At 48.6% G+C, this 24,381-nt stretch overlaps 1 protein-coding gene and 1 long non-coding RNA gene across 2 annotated transcripts; one reads left to right on the top strand and one right to left on the bottom strand.

Annotated features, from left to right (window-relative positions):
• Positions 1-238: 238 nt before the first annotated feature.
• On the top strand, positions 239-13,324 carry LOC119465119 (amine sulfotransferase-like). Its single transcript, XM_037725917.2, has 2 exons — positions 239-301; positions 12,136-13,324. Exon 2 carries the CDS (start codon positions 12,146-12,148, stop codon positions 13,106-13,108), a length of 963 nt encoding a protein of 320 aa, XP_037581845.1. The 5' UTR covers positions 239-301; positions 12,136-12,145; the 3' UTR covers positions 13,109-13,324.
• Positions 13,325-18,036: 4,712 nt separating this feature from the next.
• LOC125940038 (uncharacterized) lies at positions 18,037-19,178 on the bottom strand. The gene is made up of 4 exons (XR_007463259.1): positions 19,101-19,178; positions 18,919-18,969; positions 18,769-18,810; positions 18,037-18,609 (listed from the first exon to the last, which is right to left on the bottom strand). It is a non-coding gene; the product is annotated as an uncharacterized LOC125940038 (long non-coding RNA).
• Positions 19,179-24,381: the final 5,203 nt, after the last annotated feature.

Raw genomic sequence — 24,381 nt, 5'->3', positions numbered from 1 at the left:
CAATATCTTGCGAAGCTTATTTATTTATTGGCCACTGGTCACAAACCGACATCCACTTCACGACCCGACGATGGCCGCATCTGGGTCACCATACAAACGCCGACTGATATGAGTATGTGCAGAACAAAAGAAAATATCTTACATTGGCGATAAAGCAATATCTGTTTTGGATATGTTTGTCCAATACGGCTGGCTAAATGTGATGCGGTGACCGTATATCTCCCGTATTTCACGAAGGGAAACTTGTACAAGTCCGGCAAATATCACCGTGCGCGCAAGATCGAGGGGGCAAGCCAAGTCGGTGAGTATTGCTCATACCTTTGTTACGGAACCTAGGATTTTGTTTGTTTTAAAGCAACCTTGTAGATATCGTTTTTGCCTTATTGTGGCATGTACACCTAAATTTAACGACGCGTTTCTAGTATACTTGCTTGCATCTCTTGCGAATTTGCTTGGGAAGTTGCTTTCTAGAAAACTCTGCGCTCGCTCCTGTCAAGAATGCTACGTCACACTGATAACACGATGCCGATAGTGTCCTGCAAGTACCGGGCGTTAACCAAAAGGAAGGCGCACAAGATATGTTACGATTATCGTTGTCGGACAAAATGAGCTTCAAAGGATGCATACCTTTTGTGGACTGAACGCTCGGCTGTAGCCACTACACCATTGTCAGTGTTGAAAGCACTGAAGGTTTTCTGTACATTTACTTATTACAGGCAGAAAGCATTTTTCCGCTAAGCTGGGGTATTTCTTGAACCTGAAGGTTTTCCGTCTCGTAGAGTAGGACGCCGTCACCCTCTTGAAAGTAACTTAGTCTAGAGAGAGAGAGAGAGAAAAACATTTATTTAGACCATCGAGATTGTTGATCTTGAGGACGAGTGGGTGGTGTCCTCATTCCAGGACTCCACTGGCCATGGATGCTCGACGTACTTGCAGGACGAGAGCTTCTTGTCCCGCCAGGGTATCGCCGGTCAGCTGTACCTCCCACCGCTCAAATGACGTGTTAGGCGTCTTTAAATGTTCAGGTTTGCCCCCGCAACCCCACAAGATGTGAAAGAGTGTAGGGCGTGTGTCGCCGCACCAGGGGCAGATGCCGCGATATGTTTGTGGGGATATTTTGCTGTATCAGTGTAGGTTTGGGAATGTGTTTGTTTGGATAAGTCTGAGGGCTATTGCCTCTCCAGTGCTGAGCTTTTTGTCAGGGGGAGGATAAATCCTGCGGTTGAGTCGCTGGATCTCAAGTCGGTCACAGTAATTTGATGGCAGGGGCACAAAGGTAAAGGGTGGGGATTGATCAGACGATTGGTTTTGCCCCGCTCGGTTAATTAGCGCTCGAGCTAAGGCGTTCGCCCTTTCGTTCCCCTCCAGTCCTGCGTGACCCGGCGTCCACCTGATTTGATGGGATTCTTGCAGCCTCGGGCCTAGAATGTGAGCCGCCAGCACCGGTGTTCGTCCGTTGGTAAAGTTGCGGCAGGCCTGTTGCGAGTCGGTAACGGCATGAACTTCCTTGCCCACCCTGTCATGTTGCTTTATTACTAGCGCCGCGGCTATGGTCTCAGCCGCAGCTGGGGTCTCTGCCCTGACGGAGGCCGCGAGGGTTAAGGAGTTGTCTTTCCCGTTCACGGCAGCTACCGCGAAGAGGCCCCCTGCAGGGTACGCCGCCACGTCCACGTACGTTGAATTGCCGGCGCTGTCTGTCGACCCGCGTCTTGCGTCGTCCTTCGTGGAGTTCATGACTCATGTGATTTGGTATGGGGTTTGCCGTGATCCTGCTTCTGACCTCGGGCGGGAGTTATCGTTGCCCATCGAGGGCACGAAGCTCCGTTGCCGTGCCGGTTCGGTGGAGGATGGCTCTGCCCGCCGCAGTGTTCTGTAGTCTGGCTTTTTGCGAAGATATAACCGCGTCCGACAGCTCAGCGAAGGTGTTGTGAATCCCGAGAGCCGCTAACTTCTCGTTTGAGGTGGTAACAGGGAGACCCAGGGCCGTTTTGTACGCGTCTCTGATGATGGCATCGACTTGTTCTTGGTCGCGTTTGTTTAGCGAGTCGTAGTGATACGGCATGCTAAACGTTACTCTGCTGATCACCAGAGCCTGGACGAGGCGGAGCGTGTCCTCTTCTCGCATGCCCTTGCGGCTTGTTATTCGTCTGATAATCCGCGAGATCACGTTGGTGGTGCACCTTAGGGTTTGGATGGTGTGGGAGGCTTTCAAGTTGCTCTGGATCCAAAAACCCAGAATCCTAGTCTTTTTACTTTCCGTGATCTTGTGGTCCTGTAGATAGAGTTCGATAGGGGCGGGTGACTTGTAGATTCCTCCTCCGTGCACCCGGATCACCTCGGACTTCTCGGGCGCGCAACGCATCCCGCTCGCTGCCGCATATCTCTCCACAGCCGTCGCGGCCTCCTGAAGGGTCGCCTCCTTTTGCGTGAGGGAGCCCTTGGTGGCCCAGAGCGTGATGTCGTCTGCGTATATGGCGTAACCTAGGTCGGGGATCTTCCGCAGCTCTTTGGTCAGTGCTAGCATCGCGATGATGAAGAGAATAGGGGAGACTATCGCCCCTTGCGGCGTTCCTTTGTTCAGCACGTCGATCGTATCCGATCGAGTCTGGCCTATTCCGATGGTTACCGTCCGGCCCGTCAGCAACGATTTGACGTAATTAAAGATGCGCTCTCCGCAGCTGATGTCGTTCAGTCCCTTGAGAATGGCCTCGTGAGAGGTGTTATCGAAGGCCCCTTTCAGGTCGAGTGCGAGCAGGAGGTGTTCTCCTCCCTTCGGGATGCCCTTGAGAACTTCTTCCCTCAGGATTAGGAAAGCATCTTGCGCAGAAAGTCCCGGCCTGAAGCCAAGCATGGTGTGCGGGAAGAGGTCCCCGTCCTCTATGTAGTGTTGGAGGCGGGCTCCGATGACCCTCTCGTACAGCTTGCCGAGGCACGAAGTCCGCGACATGGGACGTAGGGCGGCGATCGCGGGCTTCTTGCCTGGTTTGGGAATAGTCACGACTTCCGCGTGTTTCCACTCGTTCGGTACGTGGCCCTTGCTCCAGAGTTGCTCGTTTAGGTATTCGGTCAAGTCCAGGATGTGCTTCGGGCTCAGGTTTCTAATCATGGCATTGGTGATTTTGTCAGCCACGGGAGCAGTGTTGCGCTGTGAGGCTCGTGCCGCGGCATACACCTCTTCCTCCGTGATCGGAGCATCCAGTTCTGGTCTTGGTTCCCCTTCGTATTTTAGGAGGCAGGGTCGTATGGGGTCCCTACCCAGGTATCTGGTTTTTAGGGTGTCAATCAGATCCTGGTCATTCCCGGTGAATTTGTGAGCAATTTCTTGAAGCGTCCGACTGGTTGTCCATTTGGCCTTGTCGGGCTCGATCAGGCAACGCAGGATGGCCCACGTCTTCGCCGTACTCAAGGTACCCTTGAGCGAGGTGCAAAACTGGACCCAATTTTGCCGCCTCAGCTCGGTCGCGTAATCTCTGGCTTCTTCTGTTGTATGCGCGATGCGGAGACGGAGTTTGAGGAGGCCCTCACGGGCTTCCCACAGGTGTAAGAGCCGGCGGTCGACTTCGGGCGTCTCGACCGTGCGCTGGGTGGTTTTGGTGGTTTGGATGTGGGCGTCTCGGAGGTGCTGCATCCATTCCGCTATGTCTGTTATACCGCATTCGGGTGGGGAGTACTGCCTGTACGCCTCCCAGTCCGTGACCCTAATTTCTCCAATTGTTCTAGTTTATTTCACGAACTGCGTTCCTTTAAGCAACTGAAACTAGACAGAAATTTCATGGATCCGAGAAATACACGCGCGTAGTATGGCGTGCTTCTTGAGATCTATAAACTCCCGCGTGAAATAAAAAGAAATCCACAGCGATGCTGTCGTGGTGCCTCGTGTCTTCGCGGTTTTAGGTCAAGTTGATCCACGTAAAAACTGAAAAAAAGTTTCTTCACATTTTATTGACTACCACTGTTCGATTAACCATGGCTTGCATACCTTACATATTGAGAAAATGGTTCAATGTTATGTCCTTGTAGGACAACGTCTACCCCACTGTCGTGCAATCCTGTGCAATAGCGCTCGCGTTGACCAAAATATCGTGCCTGGTCAGTCGATGGTTCTTGTTTAATTGAGCAATACTTTACCGGAGCGATGTTTTTATATCGCAGTTTTACCCTTTCGTCTGTCTGTCTGCTGTATTCAACTGGATCTTTCTTCTTTTGGTCACTCTCACAATAGCATATTAGATCGTCTATGCAAGGAAATTCGCAGTAAAGTAGCGTTACAAATGACACAGCTCGATAGATGCCGTTTACGACATGATGTCCACCTTCCTCGCTTGCCATGATAAACGCATTTGTTCCCAGCGAAATATGTTGAGCATTTCCTTTCAAGGTAATAAGTTGATTAGACAATGTGATAACACAAAAGACAGTCTGGAAAAAAAGAATCCCCACACAATAATACAATTTTAGTACACATTTCTTCTGACTGCTTCTTGATACTAGCTTTGAAATATATAATTAATGTCGAACAAATACGAGACCACTTGTATAGATCAGTGGTCACGATCCGCCCCGGACCGTGAAAGAAAGGGGGGGGGGGGCGAGGAACCCGCGTCCCAGATACGACGCACAGCCTGGTGGTGGTGAACGCTGACTGAACGCCGAGCAGCTGTGCTCGCAGCTGTTTATTACATGCAGTAACCAATGTTGCCCACCGAGCTTCGGCGGGCCACTGAGCCTAGCGGGCCAACGCAAAATATGGCCGGGGTGAAGTCACACGATCGTCACAACCCCTTACCCCCAGTTTGTTTGTCCACGCAAACAACACAAACAAAACATGTTAACCAAGCCTCAAGGCCCAGCGTAACGCTCGAGGCGATGCCTGCACGGGAACCGCCTTGTCCGTCCCCAACAGACCCAGCAGCGGCTTGTGGTCCGTGATCGGCTCAAATTCTCTGCCCCACAGGTACTGGTGAAAGCGCTCGACCCCGAACATGAGGGCCAGGCCTTCCTTATCCAGCTGGCTGTAACTTTGCTCTGCAGCAAGAAGCCGACGGGAAGCAAACGACACAGGGCGTTCCTGGCCATCTTTGTCCCGGTGCACCAGGACGGCTCCAACGCCGTAAGGCGACGCATCTACTGTAAGGACGACAGGCTTGTCCGGATCGAAGTGCACCAGCACTGGAGCCTTGGTGATTAGCTCCTTGCTGCGCTGGAATTCCACTTCCTGCTCCTTCTTTCAGGTCCACTGCTGACCATCTCGAAGTAGAAGATGGAGGGGCAGTAGATGCGCCGACAGGTTCGGTAGGAAACTCCTGCAGAAGTTGATGAGGCCGAGGTAGCTCTGAAGCTCCTTCTTGTTGTGGGGCTTTGATGCCTTGAGCACAGCATCAACTTGGCGGGGGGCTGGGGACAGGCCCACCTGGGAAATGACGTGTCCCAGGTAATCAAAGCTGGGGGCCAGGAAAACGCACTTTTCCAGCTTGAGCTTGAGACCGGCGTCCTGCAATCGTGCCAGGACGTTGTGCAGGTTCTGCAGGTGGTCCCCGTCGTCGGTGCCAGTAACCAGGATGTCGTCCAAGTACACCACCACGTGCCTCATGCCCCTGAAGAGGTTGTCCATCTCTCTCTGAAAGATGGCCGGGGCTGAGGCCACGCCAAACGGTAAGCGCGTGTACTGGAAGAGCCCCATAGTTCTCGGTATCGTTACATACTTCCGGGAGGCATCCTGGAGCACCAGCTGCTGGTAAGCATCTCTGAGGTTGACCTTTGTGAACTTCTGTCCCCAGGACAACACTGATCAGAGATCTTCAATCCGGGGTAGCGGGTACTTCTCGACGGTAGCAGCGAGGTTGATGGTAACCTTGAAATCCCCGCAGATCCTGACACTGCCATCTCGCTTGAGGACTGGAACTATGGGAGTGGGCCAATCAGACGTCTTGACGGGCACCAGGAAGGATGCCCTCTCGCTGTAACAGTTGCAGCTCCTGGGTGGCCCCGTCCTTCAGGGCGAACGGCAGTGGGCAAGGCTTGAAAAAAACGAGGCCAGGCTTCCTCAGGAACGTAAATGCTAGCCGTCGTGCCAGCCAATGTGCCCACCCCCGGTTGGAACAGGGACTTGAAATCGGTCAGGAGGCTTGGGACGTCTTTAACCACGTGTAGGACGGCCTCTTGGTACTTCGGCTACCGAACGCCCAGTGCGTGAATACAGTTTCGGCCCAGCAGCGTCGGTGATGACTCCTAGGTTAAATAAAGGGGAAGGGTTGCCTCCCTGTCACCAAAGCGAACACTGACCTGCGCCTGCCCCTGGACCTGGGCGAGCTGTCCGGAGTAGCTGCGCAGCATCACGCCCGAAGCCTCGACGGACACGTCGGGGAAAGTACGCTTGAACAGTTTCCCGGCCATGACCGACACGCTGGTCCCTGTGTCCAGCTCCATGGGAATGGGGTGTCCGCAGACTTCGACGGTCAGCAGATACGGTGTCACAGACGACGGCACAAGGCCTGTGTGCCACATGTCGAAGATTGGCGGGTTCTCGGCCACGACGTGGAGCCTGGCCGCTGAAGGACCCGCGCCTGCTGCCGCACGTCCCCGTCGCGAACGCTTGCGACGGCTACCCTGACCGCGGGCTTGTGTGGAACCTGGGCTTGATCCAGGCTGCTGCTGCTGTCCGCAGTTCGTCCTCCCCCCTCGGCAAACCCGTGCGAGGTGCCCAGTTTTTCCGCACGTGAAGCATTGTGCTTGGGAGAACTGGCACTGTGAGGGGGAGTGGTCACCACCGCAGCGACTGCACATACCACCCTTAGTCGTCATCTTGTTGACCGTTCCTTCCGTCGACGGTGAGCCGGTCGCGCGTGCAATCTCGCCGGCGTCCTTGACCGCAGCGTCAATCGCCTGCGCTGCCTTCACGACGTCGTCCAGCGAGAGATCAAGAAGCTCCAGGAGTCCTGTATGCATGGTGGGGTTGTTTATCCCGCAGACGAAACGGTCCCGGAGCAGCGAGTCGAGCTGGTCCCCGAAGGCGCAGGCACTCGCTAACTCTCGTAACGCAGCGACTAACTGACCGAGGGTCTCTCCTTCGCGGCGGCTCCGGTTGTTGAAGCGAAAACGCTCCATTAACGTTGCGACCGCAGTGTGTTGAGCAGCTCACTCGGCGTCTTGACATGCGGTTTGGCCGGCTTGAGAAGGTCGAGCAGGAGACTGAAGACGCGGGTCCCGCTGCTGGCCAAGAAAATGTCCCACTGTTTCGCCTCGGGTGTATCGTTCGCCCGGGAAAACACGTGAACGTGTTCCTCGTACACTCGCCAGGCGGACCCATCACCCTCGAAGGGCTCGAGCGCCCCGTTCAGCGGCATGGCGGTAGGAACGGCGCGCGGCGTTTCGCCGCTGTCGGTACCTTGGGTCGACACGTGGGCTCCCTTCGTCGTGCTCGGTGGCTTCCACAGATGTTCACGGATGAAAGCGTCTCAATAAAGCAATCTGTAGGAATGCACAGTGCATGTCTTCCGATCCCATCCTCGTCGCCAGTGTCACGATCCGCCCCGGACCGTGAACGAAAGGGGGGGGGCCGAGGAACCCGCGTCCCAGATACGACGCACAGCCTAGTGGTGGTGAACGCTGACTAAACGCCGAGCAGCTGTGCTCGCGATGTTTATCAGATGCAGTAACCAATGTTGCCCACCGAGCTTCGGCGGGCCACTGAGCCTAGCGGGCCAACGGAAAATATGGCCGGAGTGAAGTCACACGATCGTCAAAAGAATACGAGACCACTTGCATAGATCAGTGACCCTATCAAGGGGAAGATAGACTTTGAACAATGCAGTACAGGGCGTAGTGACTGTATACGATGTTCAGATCCTTTTAATGTGAAAGAATTATGTGCCACATTACGCGAAAATCCGGCGGCGGCGGCGGTGCCGGGATAACCGGGCGATGGTACCAAAAATTGCCGACGGCGCAAATAGTAAAAAAGCCGGCAGATCCCACGCCCTGTTGGAATCGATGTAATGCGAAGCAGTGTGCAGCCTACCAAGTTAACCAAACGACCATGAGAAAGAGAGAATAAACTTTATTGTAAGACCATGAAAGCACCAAGACATAGGAGGCTGTTTTATGACCTATATGACACGCATGTCATGACATTCATGTCATGAGTCCTCAGGAGTCCCCTTACCCACGCCTAAGAGACCTTAACGCGACCGTCTTAGTCATGCTCATGACTGTGACTTCGACCATCAACCTTTAGCCTTTTCCTTCACTTAGTACCGCATCCGAAACGATTCCATTAGCTTTTGAGTGTTATCCTTTTTTCGCTGAGTCATTGTCATTCTTGCTGAGTCATGGTCATCACTATGACTTCTACCATCATCCGTTAGTGTTTCCTTCACTTAGTGATCACGTCCAAACCAATTCCAGTGGTTTTTGAGTGTTAATCTTTTGTCGCTGAATCATTGTCTTTTTGCTGATTCATACTCATGACCATGACTTCGATCATCCGTTAGTGTTTCCTTCACTTAGTACCCACGTGCGAACCCATTTCAGTGGTTTTTGAGTGCTAATCTTTTTTCGCTGTCATTGTCATTTTTACTATGACCTCTACCATCATCCTTTAGTGTTTCCTTCACTTAGTACCCACGTCCGAACCCATTTCAGTAGTTTTCGAGCGTTACTCTTTTTTCGCTGGGTCATTGCCCAGCGACACGCATGTCATGAAATTTATGTCATGACCTATCATTTATGTTCGCCATACACTCTTGTCATACTACTGCCAATTTTGGTACATACCAAGTTAACTAAACGACCATGAGAGCATACGAAGACATAGAGAGCATGAGAGCATAGGCGGCTAGATAGATACCGTCAAAGTGGCAAATGTTCGCCAAGAAATGCTTCGCATTTAAAAGCCCGTCTTTTGACGTTTTGTAATTGTAATCATAGAAACATGCAGAACAGCTAAGTTAGGAATCAAACTAATTGGACAACGCCATGAATCCCGCATAGTGAGAGCGCTCCTTGCTCTATTACCAATGCTGTCAGCTACTACCAGTGTTTCCAGCGCGGAAATCAAGAATGCCGTCACCAAGTTTGGCCAATTTAAACAGACAAGTGCAGCGCATACTTCCCATGCTGACGATCGTGTTGGCAAGGTATAACAGCGCTGCAAACTCAGTATACTGTGGTCGTGGGAGACTTCAATGCAAAAGTGGGGGAAAAGCAGGCTGGTGAGCAAGCAATTGGCAACTACGGCATCGGTTCTAGAAACACTAGAGGGGAGATTTTGGTAGAATTCGCGGAAAGGAATACGCTCCGAATAATGAGTACATTCTTCAGGAAGCGCAGCAGCAGGAAGTGGACCTGGAAAAGGCCTAATTGAGAAACAAGGAATGAAATAGATTTCATACTCTCTGCCGGTCGCCCTATAGTACGTGCAGGGTGTAGAAGTGTTAGGTAGGGTAATGTGCAATGACCATAGGTTAGTAAGGTCTAGGATTTTTCTCAATTTGAAGCGAGAAAGAATAAAATTAGTCAAGAAGAAACAGGCCAACCTAGACGCAGTAAGGGTAAAACAGACCAATTCAGGCTGGTGCTCGCAAACAAATATGCAGCTTTAGAACAGGAAGATGAAGACAACATAGAGGTAATTAATGAAATCGTAACTAGGCTGATCTCAGAAGCAGCAATTGAAGTGGGAGGTAGGCAACCAGTAGGTAAGCTCTCCCAAGTAACGAAGGACCTAATAAAGAAACGGCAAAACATGAAAGTGTCAAACTCGAGAGATCAGATAGAATTCGCTGAACTGTCGAAACTGATCAATAAGAAGAAAGTATGGGATATCCGAAATTATAACGTGGAAAAGATTGAGGAAACAGTAAAATATGGACGCAGCATGACATCTGTGAGAAAACTTGACATAGGACAAGGCAAAATGTATGCACTGAAAGATAAGCAGGGAATTTCATCAGCAATTTCAATGACATAGTAAAAGCAGCGGAAGAATTCTATACTGATATATAAGTGCCCAGAGCAGCCAAGCTATTTTCATTCCAAGTAGTGATGAACAGGATACAGAGCCTCCTTCTATAACTAGCGATGAAGTTAGAAGGGCCTTGAAAGACATGACCATGAGAAAAGCTGCTGGAGAAGATGGAATAACAGTCAATTTAATCAAAGATGGAGGAGATCTTATGCTTGAAAAGCTTGTGGCCCTCTATACGCAATGCCTCACGACTTCAAGGGTACCAAAAAGCTGGAAGAAAGCCACTATTATACTCATTCATAAGAAGGGAGACGCTAAAGAATTGAAGAACTATAGACTCATTAGCTTGCTTTCAGTATTGTATAAAATATTCACCAAGATAATTTCCAATAGAATCAGGGCAACACTTGACTTCAACCAACCAAGAGAACAGGCTGGCTTCAGGAAGGGATATTCTGCGATGGATCATATCCATGTCATAAATCAGGTAATTGAGAAATCTGCGGAGTACAATCAACCTCTCTACATGGCTTTCATAGATTATGAAAAGGCATTTGATTCAGTAGAGATACCAGCAGTCATAGAGGCATTGCGTAATAAAGGAGTACAGGAGGCATACGTGAATATCTTGGCAAATATCTACGACGATTGCACAGCAACTTTGGTTCTCCACAAGAAAAGTAGAAAGATACCTATCAAGAAAGGGGTCAAGCAAGGAGACGCAATCTCTCCAATGCTATTCACTGCATGCTTAGAAGAAGTACCCAAGCTCTTAGACTGGGAAGGCTTAGGGGTGAGGATCAACGGCGAATATCTCAGCAACCTTCGGTTTGCAGATGAAATTGTCCTATTCAGCAATAACGGGGACGAATTACAGCAAATGATTGAGGATCTTAACCGAGAAAGTGTAAGAGTGGGGTTGAAGATTAATCTGCAGAAGACAAACAATGTTCAACAGCCTGGCAAGGGAACAAGAATTCAAGATCGCCAGTCAGCCTCTAGAGTCTGTAAAGGGGTACGTTTATCTAGGTCAATTACTCACAAGGGACCCTGATCATGAGAAAGAAATTTACAAAAGAATAAAATTGGGTTAGAGTGCATACCTGCATTGCCAAATCCTGACTGGAGCTTACGACTGTGGTTGAAAAGAAAAGTGTACAATCATTGCATTCTGCCGGTGCTGACATATGGGGTAGAAACTTGGAGGTTAACAAAGAAGCTCGAGAACAAGTTAAGGACCGCACAAAGAGCGATGGAACAAAAAATGTTAGCCCTAAAGTTAAGAGACAGGAAGATAGCGGTGGGGACCAGAGAACAAACGGGGATAGCCGACATTCTAGTTGACATTAAGCGGAAGCTGGGCAGGCCATGCGTAGGATGGATACCCGTGCACCATTAGAGTTACAGTATGGATACCAAGAGAAAGGAAGCGCAGTCGAGGACGGCAGAAAACTAGGTGGGGTGATGAAGTTACGAAATTTGCAAGCGCAATTTGGAAACAGCTAGCGCAAGACAGGGGAAATTGGAGATCACAGGGAGAGGCCTTCGTCCTGCAGTGGACATAAATAGGCTGATGATGATTATGAGGAACAGCGCTGTGCCCCCCCCCCCCCGAAAGCTGCTGAAATTTCAAACCAAACGCCGCGAAGGTTGTCCCTCCCAATGAAGGGCCGCTCCCAGCCAGCGAGCAGAGATAACACGCACAAACCCCATGACGTCACCTACAGTCCTAGCAATGTCACTCACCATGAGACGTTATTTCGGTAAATCGTCCAATGCGGAACGGACAACGCCACCCTAAATGCGCTGCGCAGCAGAAAAGGAAGAGAAGAGAGAAAAAAAGGGAGAACTCGGGGCTCATCGCGGGAACCTGACGCGGACCCTCGGAGCAGTTATTCGAGAAGGCGGGGAAGGAACGTCGCTTAATTACAGACGCTACTCGAGACAGAAGGAGAGAGTGTCTCTTTTGGCAGTTGCGCTCCATGCAGGATGGGAACAGGACGCTCAATTTATTCTACCTCCTCCAATAATAAACAGATGTGCAAGATTATTTCGGTAAAACGATCCCTAGACAGCGTTTCCAGTATATATATATATATATATATATAGCTTGCAATGGGGCCTGGTGAGAGACCCTTCTAGGTTTTCTAATGAAAGCCCTTCTTTTTCAGGATCTCAGCCATGTCAGGTCGCAGGCCATATCGCCAAGTCATCGACGGCGTGCCCAGGTGTCCTTTTCTCAATCCTGAAATCTTTTGCAAAGGCCTTTTGTTTCGCGCGCAAAAGGGTGACCTCGTGCAAAGCACTCACGCGAAGAGCGGGACGCACTGGGTCCACTACATCATGCAGCTCATACTGAAGCAAGGCGAGCCCATCACTACATACCACGAGTTCACCAACAACACGCGCGCCCTCGAGTACATGGACACCGCTGACTGGAAGTCCGCTCTTCCCGTGAGACTGTTTATCACGCACCAGCCACTGAGCAGGGAGACCATGAACGGGGACGCCAAGTACGTCTATGTGGCCCGCAACCCGTGGGATGTTTGCGTCTCACTCTTCCGCATGGTGACAGACATGAGCATTTACAGATTCCAGGACGGCACGTTTCAGGAGTTCCTGGAGCCGTTCCTGGAAGGGGACCTGGGCTACGGAAGATACTTCGATCACGTGGCTTCGGCGTATGCACTTAAGGACGAACCTAACGTGTTCTTTGTCACGTACGAAGAGCTCAAAAGGGACACCCGAAGCGTGGTGCTGAGGTTGGCTCACTTCCTCGGTGACAGCTACGGCCGCGCCCTCGAAGAGGACGAAGAGATGCTTCAAAAGATCTTGAAATGGTCCCAGCCAGAAAATATGAGAAAAGTCATAGTTTGGGATATGTTGGTGAACCCGACGTCCGAATGGCAGGACCTATTTGTGCGCAACAATGTGACCAGCAAGCTCGGCTACGAGGGAGACAACCGCAAGTACAGTTTGGTGAGAGAAGCCCGGGTTGGAAGCTGGAGGGACTACTTCACGCCGAGCCAGCTAGCACGTTTCGAAAAGAAGATACAAGAAGAAGGAGAGAAGGCCTCTTTCATGCACCTATGGAAGGACATTCGGGAAGAAGCAATTTCGCTATCCTTGGCTCCCACCGAGTAGGTTTTTCACTGCATGCCCTCTCACGTGCACTATCGTATCTACGGAAGCAAGGGCGGAAAGAAATATGTGAGCTGCCAGTACATACCATATAGATATAGCATGGCTCTATTTGAAACTGTAGCCTCTACTGCCGACGTGCAGCTGCATAACCAGATGGCTGTATTATACTCGTGTATAAGACAAAAATCATCACGAAGCGTTTAATAAAACTGTATTTGGATGAATGCAATAGTACTGTTTTCTTCCAAGAAATACTAGTCGCAGCGTCAACCGTGATGAATCAAGTAACCAAGTTGTAGCTTAATCGTTGCTCCTTTACAAAAAAAAAAAAGACGAGCAGAATAATGTGTCCGTCTACTTCCCTCCTGGTGTTTGCGTCTTAAAGGCTGGTTCCATCGTTTTATTGCGATAGCAATTATATGGACACTCCAAAGCGGATTTCTGCCGTCGGCGTCGTCGTCGCCGTGAGGTTCCATATGACGTGAACGGCGATGAAATCGTCGCCGCGCTCCGGACGCTGTATTTGCGAGTGAAAGGGCGCGAGGGACGCGCGCTTTCGCGGGGAGCGAACGCACGTCGGAGAGCAAACGCGCGTTCTGCGCCGTGCTCCCTGAAGGGCTACAGAATTAAGCGTCTCTTTACTCCTTTACAATCGTCATATATAGAGAGCAAACGTAACTTCTTCCGTCACGCGAAAGGCCGTGGGGGACGGGAAGGAGGGAGGGGATGCGAACGCGGGCAAAACGCCGACGGCGTCGACAACAGTTCTGCGCGTTGCTGGTGCTGCTGCATGTCCAAGTTTATACAGCTGATAAAACTGCTATCCTTAAGGCTCATTCACACAGGCGACTTGAGGTCGCGCGGCCATTTGCGACTCGCGAACAAAAGCGACCGAAGGCGACTGATGTTCACACCGGCAAGCCCGGCTGAGCGCGACTCGCAAGTCGCAATCCCGGAGATTCTCGTTCTCCACGAGAACTCTAGGGATCTACGCAGTTCGCGCGCACTTAGCACTTCGGTCGCCTTCCAGCCATGGATTTCGATTCTAGCGAAGAGGAAGACGTCGTCAGTGTGCTCATGTGCTCTGCCGTCATGTCAGCCCTGGCAGCGCGGAAGCCTCCGAAAAAAAAAGCACAAAAAAGTGGCCGGCCACGCAAGCCGCCTCCTGCCCGAACTCCCCGCACATGACGAGGACTATTTTCGAGAGTAAGTTGTAATTTCTAGTTCGCGGTGTCTGGGAGTCGGGGCATAATTTGTGTGGTTTCTTTTGCTGCTGTTTAGCTTCCTGCGAATGCCGCCCAGAACACTCGACACGTTGCTGGAACTGCCACGTTCCAGCATCACAAAGGAAGACACGAACTACAGGTCTGCAGTCTCGGCTCATGATCGCCTAGCCATGACCATCAGGTAAAATGCATGTCAGCTCAAGAACAGTATAAATCACGTGTGCGCATGCTTCGCATGTAAAGAAGCCATAACAGGAGCCGTAAATATTGATGTGAGGTCAAAGCAAGTCCGACGTTTCTTTCCTTTTATACACAAACCGCTTTAATTGAACTTGATGCGTTGCATTTGTTTTTTATTAGGAAGGGGGAGATAATTATGGCACGAAAGGTTGTTGCTTCCATGACGGAGCATGCATTGATTTCACGAGAAATGGCAAAGTTCTGTATTGGCAATTGGCGCGGTACATAATTAATAACATCTAAGTAGCCCCTTGCACGGTTGAATTTGGGCAGTAATGTGCTATTATTTTTAAGAAACATTACCTTGCACCACTTAGAATATATGTATTAACAAATAGTGTTTGCAAATACATTCGCAGTACAATTATTTTGAGTTCGCGAAAGTTATCCTTGAACCACAATGGAAAATGGGGCGACTGTATATGCCTATGTCTTAATAAAAAAGTATGTTTCACTGCCTTGACAGGTTCTTGGCCACAGGAGAGACGCAGCGGGACATGTCGTTTAACTTCCTGTTGGGCAGATCAACTACATGCGGCATTGTGTCAGAAGTGTCCGACGCTCTGTGGACTGTGTTGAAGCCATTGTATCTTCAGCATCCGCAAGGGGCTGATGAATGGCTCAAGGTATGCTATAGTTATTTCACTAGGTGTTTCGTAACAGTGATCTTTAACATATTGCTTGTTCGTACTACTTTTTTGGCATATTTATTAAAAGAAACCGCATTAAACATTATTACCCAATGGCTGTTATGCTGCAGGTGTCCACAGAGTTTGAGGAGCGGTGGAATATGCCACATTGCGTCGGAGCAATTGATGGGAAGCACGTGAGCATTGAGTGCCCCGCAAATTCAGGAACCCTTGAGAAGGGTTCATTCAGCAAATCACTCCTTGCTGTCTGCGACGTACAATACAGGTGAGACTGGGTCCTTGCAGCCCCAATCCTCACTCAATGTTAGTAGAAGTGGCATTTCAAGAAAGTAAACATCCAGTTCTTTAAAGTCTCATGACAGGTTGCTATGTTTATAAAGTATCACCTAGCAGTAAAATAAATATCCACAGATGGTGATACGTAGAAATACATGTGCATGAGCACACGCTGAATGTGTAGTGCTTGTTGCACATTATTGTGCTTATTGTGCTTAGAAAGAGTGTTTATCGCAATGAAATGTGCATGTGGTGTCAATTGCTATTCCATACTTATCGCATGTAAGAGCTTTTTGCGATCGCGCCATTTCTGCGCAGGTTCCTGTAGGTGGAAATTGGCCACAGCGGCAGTGAGTGACGGTGGCATTTTTTCTCGATCCACTCTACAAAATGAGATCACCAGTGGGACATTGAGGCTGCCACCGCCGAGGACTGTTGGGAGTGAGCGGCTTCTCCCATACTTCCTTGTTGGCGATGAGGCCTTCCCGTTCAATGATTACATGATGCGGCCATACCCACGACGGAGTAGGTGTACAGCATAGCACTGAATATATGTTTCTATGTGTTATGTTGTTACCCAAAATCACAGTTGAGGCTGTTTGACCAAGAAAGTTATCCTTGTTATGGGCTATGGAGGTGAAACCAAACTTCACAGAGAACCTGTGAAATAAACCAAACGTGCAGTTTCTTTGATTGCGGATGTTGTTCAAAGGGAACAAACGCAGCAACATTATAAGACGTTTGATATGTTATTTGTAGTGTTATTACGGCTCATTTGTGCACAGAATAAGGGTTCGAAAAAGAGAAGCTCTTTAGTGGCATGCTTAGCATCGGAAAAGTGAGACGCTGTGCTGTGCAATGCACTCGGAATATTTTGCTTTACATGCTGCTTTTTTCCATAGGGTATGACATACTGCATTGCATCAGTTCTACTGTGTTATAGTCGGACAATTTTATGAAAAGATTAACTGTGCATTTATCCTTACTTCATTGATTATTGCTTTTTTTTCAGCACTGCATGAAGACTCACACGAGACGCACAAGCGGCGCGTTTTCAACTACCGCTTGAGCAAGGCCCGGCGACTTTGGAATCCTGGCTCAACGGTGGAGGATTCTACGGCGACCGTTTAAAGCTAAGACCGACAATATCAACAGATATATGGGAGCCTGTATAGTGCTACACAATTATTTGATGAAAGAGTCGTCAGCCTCTTCTGCTGCATACTGCCCGCCAGGTTTTGCTGAGAGCGAAGACTGGGAAGGGCGACTTTCCCCTGGCAGCTGGAGGGATGAGGAACCAACCGGGAGGTGCCCTCTTGCCAACTAAGTCAACTGAGTGCCACGCTGCTCGGTGCGTAGGTTACTTGTATTTCAAAAGATGTTTGCTGTTTAAAATCTGAAAGGTAGGCAAATTAAACCTGGCATATTATGGTTATAGGTATGCGAAAGAAGTTCGGGACAAGTTGACACACCCCTTCATCACATCCGGCCAAGTTTCCTGGCAAGATAAAGTGGTCACCAGTACTTCAACTGCACAAGGTGTGTTGTCAAACTACTTTATTCATTAAAAAAACTTGCATTATGCATAGGAATTTGTTGTGTAAAAAATATCCCAAATGCATGGGGAAACAAGCTACGGGAGTGTCATGCGACGTTAATCCTTGAAATTGAAATATCACATACGTCTTACCTGTACATATAAAAGTGTTGTATTTTCAGCTATATATTTGATAAAGGCACACGCGCATGAAATATCACAATGACACCTCCAACACAACGCAATGATTAGTAAAAAAATGTGAACAGTTGAAGTAGCAGCATAATATGTTCCTTTATATTTCTGGCTGTGAGGTGATAATACAATTCCGCAGCTCATCACAGATGAATAAAGAAGGTTATTGTAAGGCACTGTTTTAAAAAAAAGATAGTTTTCGCAATACTAAAGAAAAATATGAGGAAAATGCAAAATTAGTAAACTTTACCTCGGAAACAACTTTATGTAAATGTGACCACCAAGTGCGATCACTTCAAAATTGTTGCATCGATTTCAATACAATATATAACATTACAGATGCAAGCACGTTCTAGCTTCCCTTGCAATCGAGCATTCGATTTACAAACACAAAATGAGTGCAAGATTCAGATGTGTTTACACAAAAAAATACATTTGCAAAGTTTACACCAGTTCAGCACAGCAAAAAGAAAACAGGAAGCAAGGAATACTACCACAATTACTTAAAGTGCATCTGTTACAGAAACGTGTGTGGCGAAATGTGGTGCCGTATTGTACATATTAAGTAACATTGTTCCAGGGACCTTATCGTTGAAGTAATACTGATGCATTTCTGGTTTAATAAACAGAATTGTGCATTGTAATAATTTTACATTCTTCAGATGCCCCGCCAGGTGTACTCTACAGCATTGTAAGGTTGTATTGCTAAGATACAAAGTAGGCAACATAATCCTCTGGCTTTCATTGTCTTTCTTTTTGTTGCTGCTTTTGTGAAACATTTTACTGCTACAGCAACACTGTTTCCAGCAGTTAGTTGGGTTGAACTTGTTTTCTTCAAAGTTCAAAGAGAAAAAAAATACAGGGTGACTGCTGAGTCCGTATGTATTATTACAGCATGTAGGTCGTGCGTTACATAACTGGTGTTAGTGTTAAAGAATGGGTGCCAACAAAGGGGAAGTGTAGTCGCGGGCGGTATAAAATTATGTGGGATGGTGGAATTAGGAAATTTGCAGGTGGAAATTCGAAACGGCTAGAGCGAGACGGGTAGTTGGAGATCGCATGGATAGGCCTTCATACTTCAGTCCAGTGTACATGAAAATAGGCTTGTGAGGATGATGACTAGAATATGTTATAGCGATTGAGGTTTAATTGCTGTCGTTCCTATTTTCCACTTCCACCTGATACATCATGGGCTCCATCAGGTGCATAAGGTCTTGCGCGACATGAATTGGCAGCACCCTCAGGCGCGCATCAGTTCTAAGTGCAAAATACGAAATGGCATCTCTTTTGTTTGCGGTTTTGTGTTCTCTTAGTTGCGCTAGATGCTCCATACAGGCTTGCGCAACAGCCTCATGGCTTGCGCTCTCACCTGCATGGCTGTAGAGAAAGTGTGTCATCTTCAATGCATAAATACGCATGTTCAGTCACACTCTTACTTGCTATTTATTGCATTTGGTGGCATGCGTACCTTTGATACCTAAATGGTAAGTAACAGTTTTGTAGATTTATGTTCGGTAAACATTACACGTCTCTCACCTCGAATCTTCACTTTGTTTGCGATTCCTCGATGTCCTCGGGCTGCAGGCAGTAAAGCGTAGCGAGTTAGACTGTGAAAAAAAAAAACATTCTCATAACCACTCCAAAGGGTGTCGGATTGCTAGAAAATTTTAATCTTTGCTCACATACCGTTTCGCTGGTGGCACCTCTACTGTTTCCTCAATTTTTTATGTGGCATCTCTGCAAAACGAACCACTATTACAGCAAAGCACGCAGTTAAGCGTAGCGTGGTATGGTGTACAAGAAGAACGCGAGTCTTGCAAGAATTTCTAAGCGTTGTTGCTTGCTGTAAAATTAAAATCTTTGCGCACATTAGTGCTGGTGGTATCTGCGATGGCTCCTCTTGGATTTCATCTCTGTAATCTCTGCAACAGAGACCAGTATTACAGCATAGCTGATTGAATATGTTTGCATCGTTAAGCATAAACTCTATCAAACCAGATGCACTTCTCAGTACTACATGCAAACTACATTTCATGCAGAAATCGACACAAACGATTGCGTTAACAATATGTACAATTTAAAGTTGTCTTTACGCAGAACTGCAGATCTCTATGTCCGCTGCCATGGTGTCCGAGGAAAGCCCTGGTTGGTCCCCATCTGTTGCTTCTGCTTGGCTGCAACGACCGTGGAAAAGCACCGTTTTATATATCACATTTCACATTCCTACATGCAGATGCCATTACCAGTGGTCAGCTGCCAACCTGTCATTCATGCCTACTCACCTCACATTACGCACATGCTGTCTTACAATAAGCGCTGTATGTTTCCGCTCACCGCTTAAGAAAAACATTCTCAATGTTTTCTGTTGGGCTACTCTTTCAGTTGCTCTGAATGGTGTTTTCATTTGTGCTACTGTTTGACTTGTGCTTGCTTATAATTTTATGCCATTTTTGCGTTTGTTTCGTATCTTATTCGTATTATTGTTATTTTTGTGCCCATTTTGAGTCATCTTTGTTCCGTTTATGTATTTGCATTGCACTGCGACTATTGCACCATTCTCTAATTCACTATTTCTATACTGTACTGATATAGATATGACCCTATCACCCATGCTCTTCGGTGCCTGAGAGGTATCATAAGTAAAAAAAAATATATTATCACATGTACCAGCATACAAGCTATGTTTTGAAATGTTGTGACGTAACTTTTTGCCCTCTTAAGTTCAATTTTGTACAGGTATCAAGGTTTCACTTACAGATAGAGGTTGATGTTAAGAACCATTGTATGGCAAAAACTGCATTGTTTACCCCTATCTTAAATGTAGGCTGCATTTTATACGTTACCTTGATCGAGTGTCCTCCATGCTGCACAGCACGCTGAAAGAAGTTTACCGTGGCAAACCTGATTATAGTTCATGATCCAGCGTATTAAATGAACAGATCGTGCACATGTCAATGCCATGTCATGCAGGTGTCCAAAGGCTACTGTAAATTTTAGGGAACGTTTTTTTTTTTTCGAGGTTTCGTCCGAGTGTGTTGTACAATGGCAAGGCTTATATAGCGTCACACCACACGCGATAACGAAACCAATATAGGCGTTTTTTTCCATGAGCACTATATGCCGCGGAAGTAGTGCCAGGTAGGTGCCTCACAACGCCTTGAAAACATTATTCAGACATCGACGACGGTGACTCGCAATGCTGCCGGCTGAAGTAGCTCTGACTTGTACAGCTGCCACAGAGAAAGATGCCTTCGATAGCTTCAACATAATTCCAATAACCGTTCGTTGTGCACGCTGTAACGGTTGTTGACTGAACTTTCTTTGCTGCTAGTATTAGGAGTTCCTAAAAACTGTACATAAATTTAGTTAACACAAGTATATCATTTTGAGATTACTGTGCAATTGTGAATGCGTAATAGTGTTTCAGCATGCCAACCAATTTAAATAGAGTCTCACTCCGGTGTGACTTGTGATAGGTTGTTTCTTTGAAAATTGCTAACAGTTCAACCTCTCACTATACAAAGGTGCAACCTATTGTAATGGATATATGGAAATAATGCGTAATGTTTGCGATAGCTAAAGATGTTACTTTGAGGCTACGGACATTTTATTGTCCATTGCTTGCCATTGTAAACAGCATTTGAATGCATGCTAAGCATGTATGTCCCCTGTGAAATTTTCCTTTGCCTGTGTGTTTGCAGGCACGACAATAAACTGTTTCATTGCGACAGCAAAATATACTTACATCACAGGTTCCGACACCACCTCCGTTACCTCCAGCATGGCCTCGAAAATGGGGCCCTTTGACGGTGGGGACATCAACCGCCCCTGCACCACTGCGCTGCTTATCGCGATCCTCTTGTTGTGTTCTCTTAAAAATGCCTCGCAAGTTCTTATTTTTCTCTGCAAAGGTTCCTGCAAAATAAATAAGTAGCTGTACATTGCCATCAACATGAAATCACACGAAATAATATATGCTTCACAAAATGCCTCTCCTCTCCTTTTCTTTGCAGTGTGTTAGCCACAACATTTCTTCACATTTTTCGCAATGCTTATGTAAATCACAGAAAACGTTCAGACACGTATAGCTGTGTATGCTCGCAATTTCTCTTTTATAACAGCGTGCGAACCGCCAGTGCAAACCGCAGGTTGCCACGCTGTTTCCTTCATTCGTCAACGCAGTGTTAACCGCAAGGCTCCATCGTTCAAGCTTGCGCGCTGATAAGTTTTGTACGTCATTTTTGTGCCGCTAATTTCCATACACAAAACAAAGAACGGGGGTAGGGGGGGGGAGTTGCTTCGTCGCAGCGGATATTTGTAAAGACCTTTCAAACAGATATAAGCACGTTAAAGCTGGCAGGAAGGGCGTGCGTACACAAAATAAACGGGAATCGATCATACAGCCAAGCACTGGGCCGCGATTTTGTAGCGTTGCTTTTTCCGATGAAACTCTGCGCCCGTGGGATAACGTCGATCCGGCCACACACGGACGTTTCAAAAGCGGGAAGGCATTAAGATTGCAAAATGCACCACAAGGCGCCTCTGCAACATTTCACATATAGTTACAAACACGAAAGCATATAGCACTTTTGCTTGAGGTACTTACGTCAGATGCCGAAACATGTTTCCGATCCATGCGACGTCCTTCTTGTTGCGGTTTTTGAATGATGGGTGCAGCTTGTTGTACAGCTACGGATACTGTTTAACGGCCTCTATAAGCAACTCCGCCGAATACCCAACAGCTTCCATGCTGGCATGCACTTTGTATTTCCCGCGACGCCGCCGACGCGGGAGGAGGCCGGATGTAGACACATGAACGATCACTTCCGGTGCGCCTCTGATTGGTTTATCAGTTTTGCGACCACGGTCGCGCGACTGAAAAATCGTGCAGTGAGCGACTGGCCCAAAATGGTCGCTTTTCGAGAAAAGCGACCATTTGCGACCATTTGCGACCAACTTTGTCGCGCGACCACTGTCAGTCGCCGGTGTGAATGAGCCTTTACTTCGTATGGCTCTCTACTAATTTGCTATCGCAACTGATGTTTCGCCTTTCGGGTGAAACTGCGACAAATTTGTATTGCGATAGCAATTATATGGACACTTTAACCGGATTTCTGCCTTCGGCGTCGCCGTTGCCGTCGTCGTCGCCGTGAGGTTCCGTATAGATAAAATCTTCGCCGCGCGCCGCATGCCCGAGCGGAAGCGTGCGGGGACGCGCGCTATCACGGAGAGCGAACGCACTCAATCTCCCACGCGCAAGCAAGGAAGCGGGAAGCCAGCGCCGGAGTGAGCGGGGGGGGGGGGGGGGGGGGGGAAGGCGCACTTCTACTCTGCCAACAACCGCGCTCGTCGCTCGCCCCGCACCATCTCTTATCTCCCCACGGCTCTGAACTTTATGCGCCGTGCATTCGCCGCTCAGTTTCCCTTGAAGCGATAGACCGCACGTACCTCCGCCGCTGCGGCGTACGCGCTTGCTGCCAGCGTTTTGACAGTCGTTGTCTGCAGTCATTCAGTGTGATCTATTCATGTTTATTTGTGCGCGCTCACACCACGCTTGTTCATTTAGTTAGTAATAGTCGGGCCACATTTTCCAACGCACGCTACACATGCAATGCTGCCCGGATCGGCAGTGCAGCGCTACAGGTGTGTCCCTTCGCACGCGCTGCCCACGGGAAGCGCTTCTCATCAACACCACCGTTTCACACGCGCTTTCTCGTGGCCATCGAGTCTCTCTTCTTGTCGGTCTACTTACGCCGCAGCACACCTGCTTACTTAATCAGCTCATGTTTATTACAATTCATATTGCTACCAAAACCGCTCACCTTACTTCGTGTCACATTGCTGTGTTGCTATCGCATTCATTGCTTCGCCCTTAGGGCGAAACTGTGACATTTTTTTACAAGTATGTACCAACAGGCCCAGCAACGGACACTGCTCTACATACCACGGGGTGCACATATCTGATACCACGGTGTCGTATCTGATGTCGACTTGGATCTGAAAGACGACGTTTTATTGCGGTAGCAATTATATAGACACTCCAAGCGCATTTCTGCCGTCGCCGTCGTGATGTTCCGTACAACGCCCAAGAGCGATAAAACCATCGCCGCGCGCCGTATGGTGTATGTGCGAGTGAAAGGGGCGCGAGGGGAGCCCACTCAATGTGGCGCCCGCAAGAGAGGGAAGTTGAAACGCGCAGACTTCCGTTGCGCGAAAGGCCGTGGGGGGGGGGGGGGGGGTGCAACAAAGGGAGCGGGGGATGAGGGGCCGGCGGCGTTGTTCTCCGACAGTAACTGCGTATTTCGCGACCACGCGCATGCGGAACCGACCATCGCGGCTCAATCTCGCGCGCGCAGGGAGGGAAGCGGGAAGGCAGCGCGGGAGCGAGGAGGGGCGGCGTTTTCTCGGGCACCAACTGCGTACTCTGCACGACCGCGCGCTTTTGCGCGCGCCTTATCTTGAAAGCAATTTGCCGGCGGCTCATACCGTTGTGCGTGCGGTGTTGTCGTCATTCAATTTGCGTTGAAGCGATACACAGCACGAAGGTCCCTTCGCTCGCTGCTGCCGCCGCGCTTCCTGATGCCAGCGTTTTGACAGCGAGTCTCCGCGGTCATCGAGTGTGATGTGTTCATGTTTGCCTGTGAGCGCTGACACCATGCTTGTTAATTTAGTTATAAGCGAATAGTTCCTAGTTTATACGGCCGATAAAAATACCATCCTTCATTCGTATAGCTGTCTACTAATTTGCTATCGCAATCGATGCTTCGCCTTTTGGGCGAAACTGCCGCTTTTTAAGAGCATGATCGTTTACACGCCACCAGGCAAAATAATTAGCGTTCGAAGGCTGGGCACGTCAAATTGTGTGAAGATACTGTATGCCTGTCGATAGCTGCCTAGTCGTATTAAGGCTGGAGTTGTGCGCTATTCTGTTCGGTCTTTTGTACCACGGCTCTTACAGTGTCATAAATGTTTTAAGATTGGTCATGTTCAGAGCTTTTGCACCAGAGATCTGGTCTGTGCCAAATACGGTGGGAATCACCATGTAGATTCCTGTTAAAGTCAGGCATACCGGTGCCCTAACTGTAATGGTGAACATTTGGCAACGGATAAAGGATGTCCCTTATTGAAGGATGACTTAAAGGCACTAAA

The sequence above is a fragment of the Dermacentor silvarum genome, chromosome 9 (genome assembly GCF_013339745.2).
Source record: "Dermacentor silvarum isolate Dsil-2018 chromosome 9, BIME_Dsil_1.4, whole genome shotgun sequence".
Taxonomy (NCBI): Eukaryota; Metazoa; Arthropoda; class Arachnida; order Ixodida; family Ixodidae; genus Dermacentor; species Dermacentor silvarum.
Note: the sequence above shows the minus strand (reverse complement) of the source record. Positions and strands in the feature narration are given on the sequence as shown.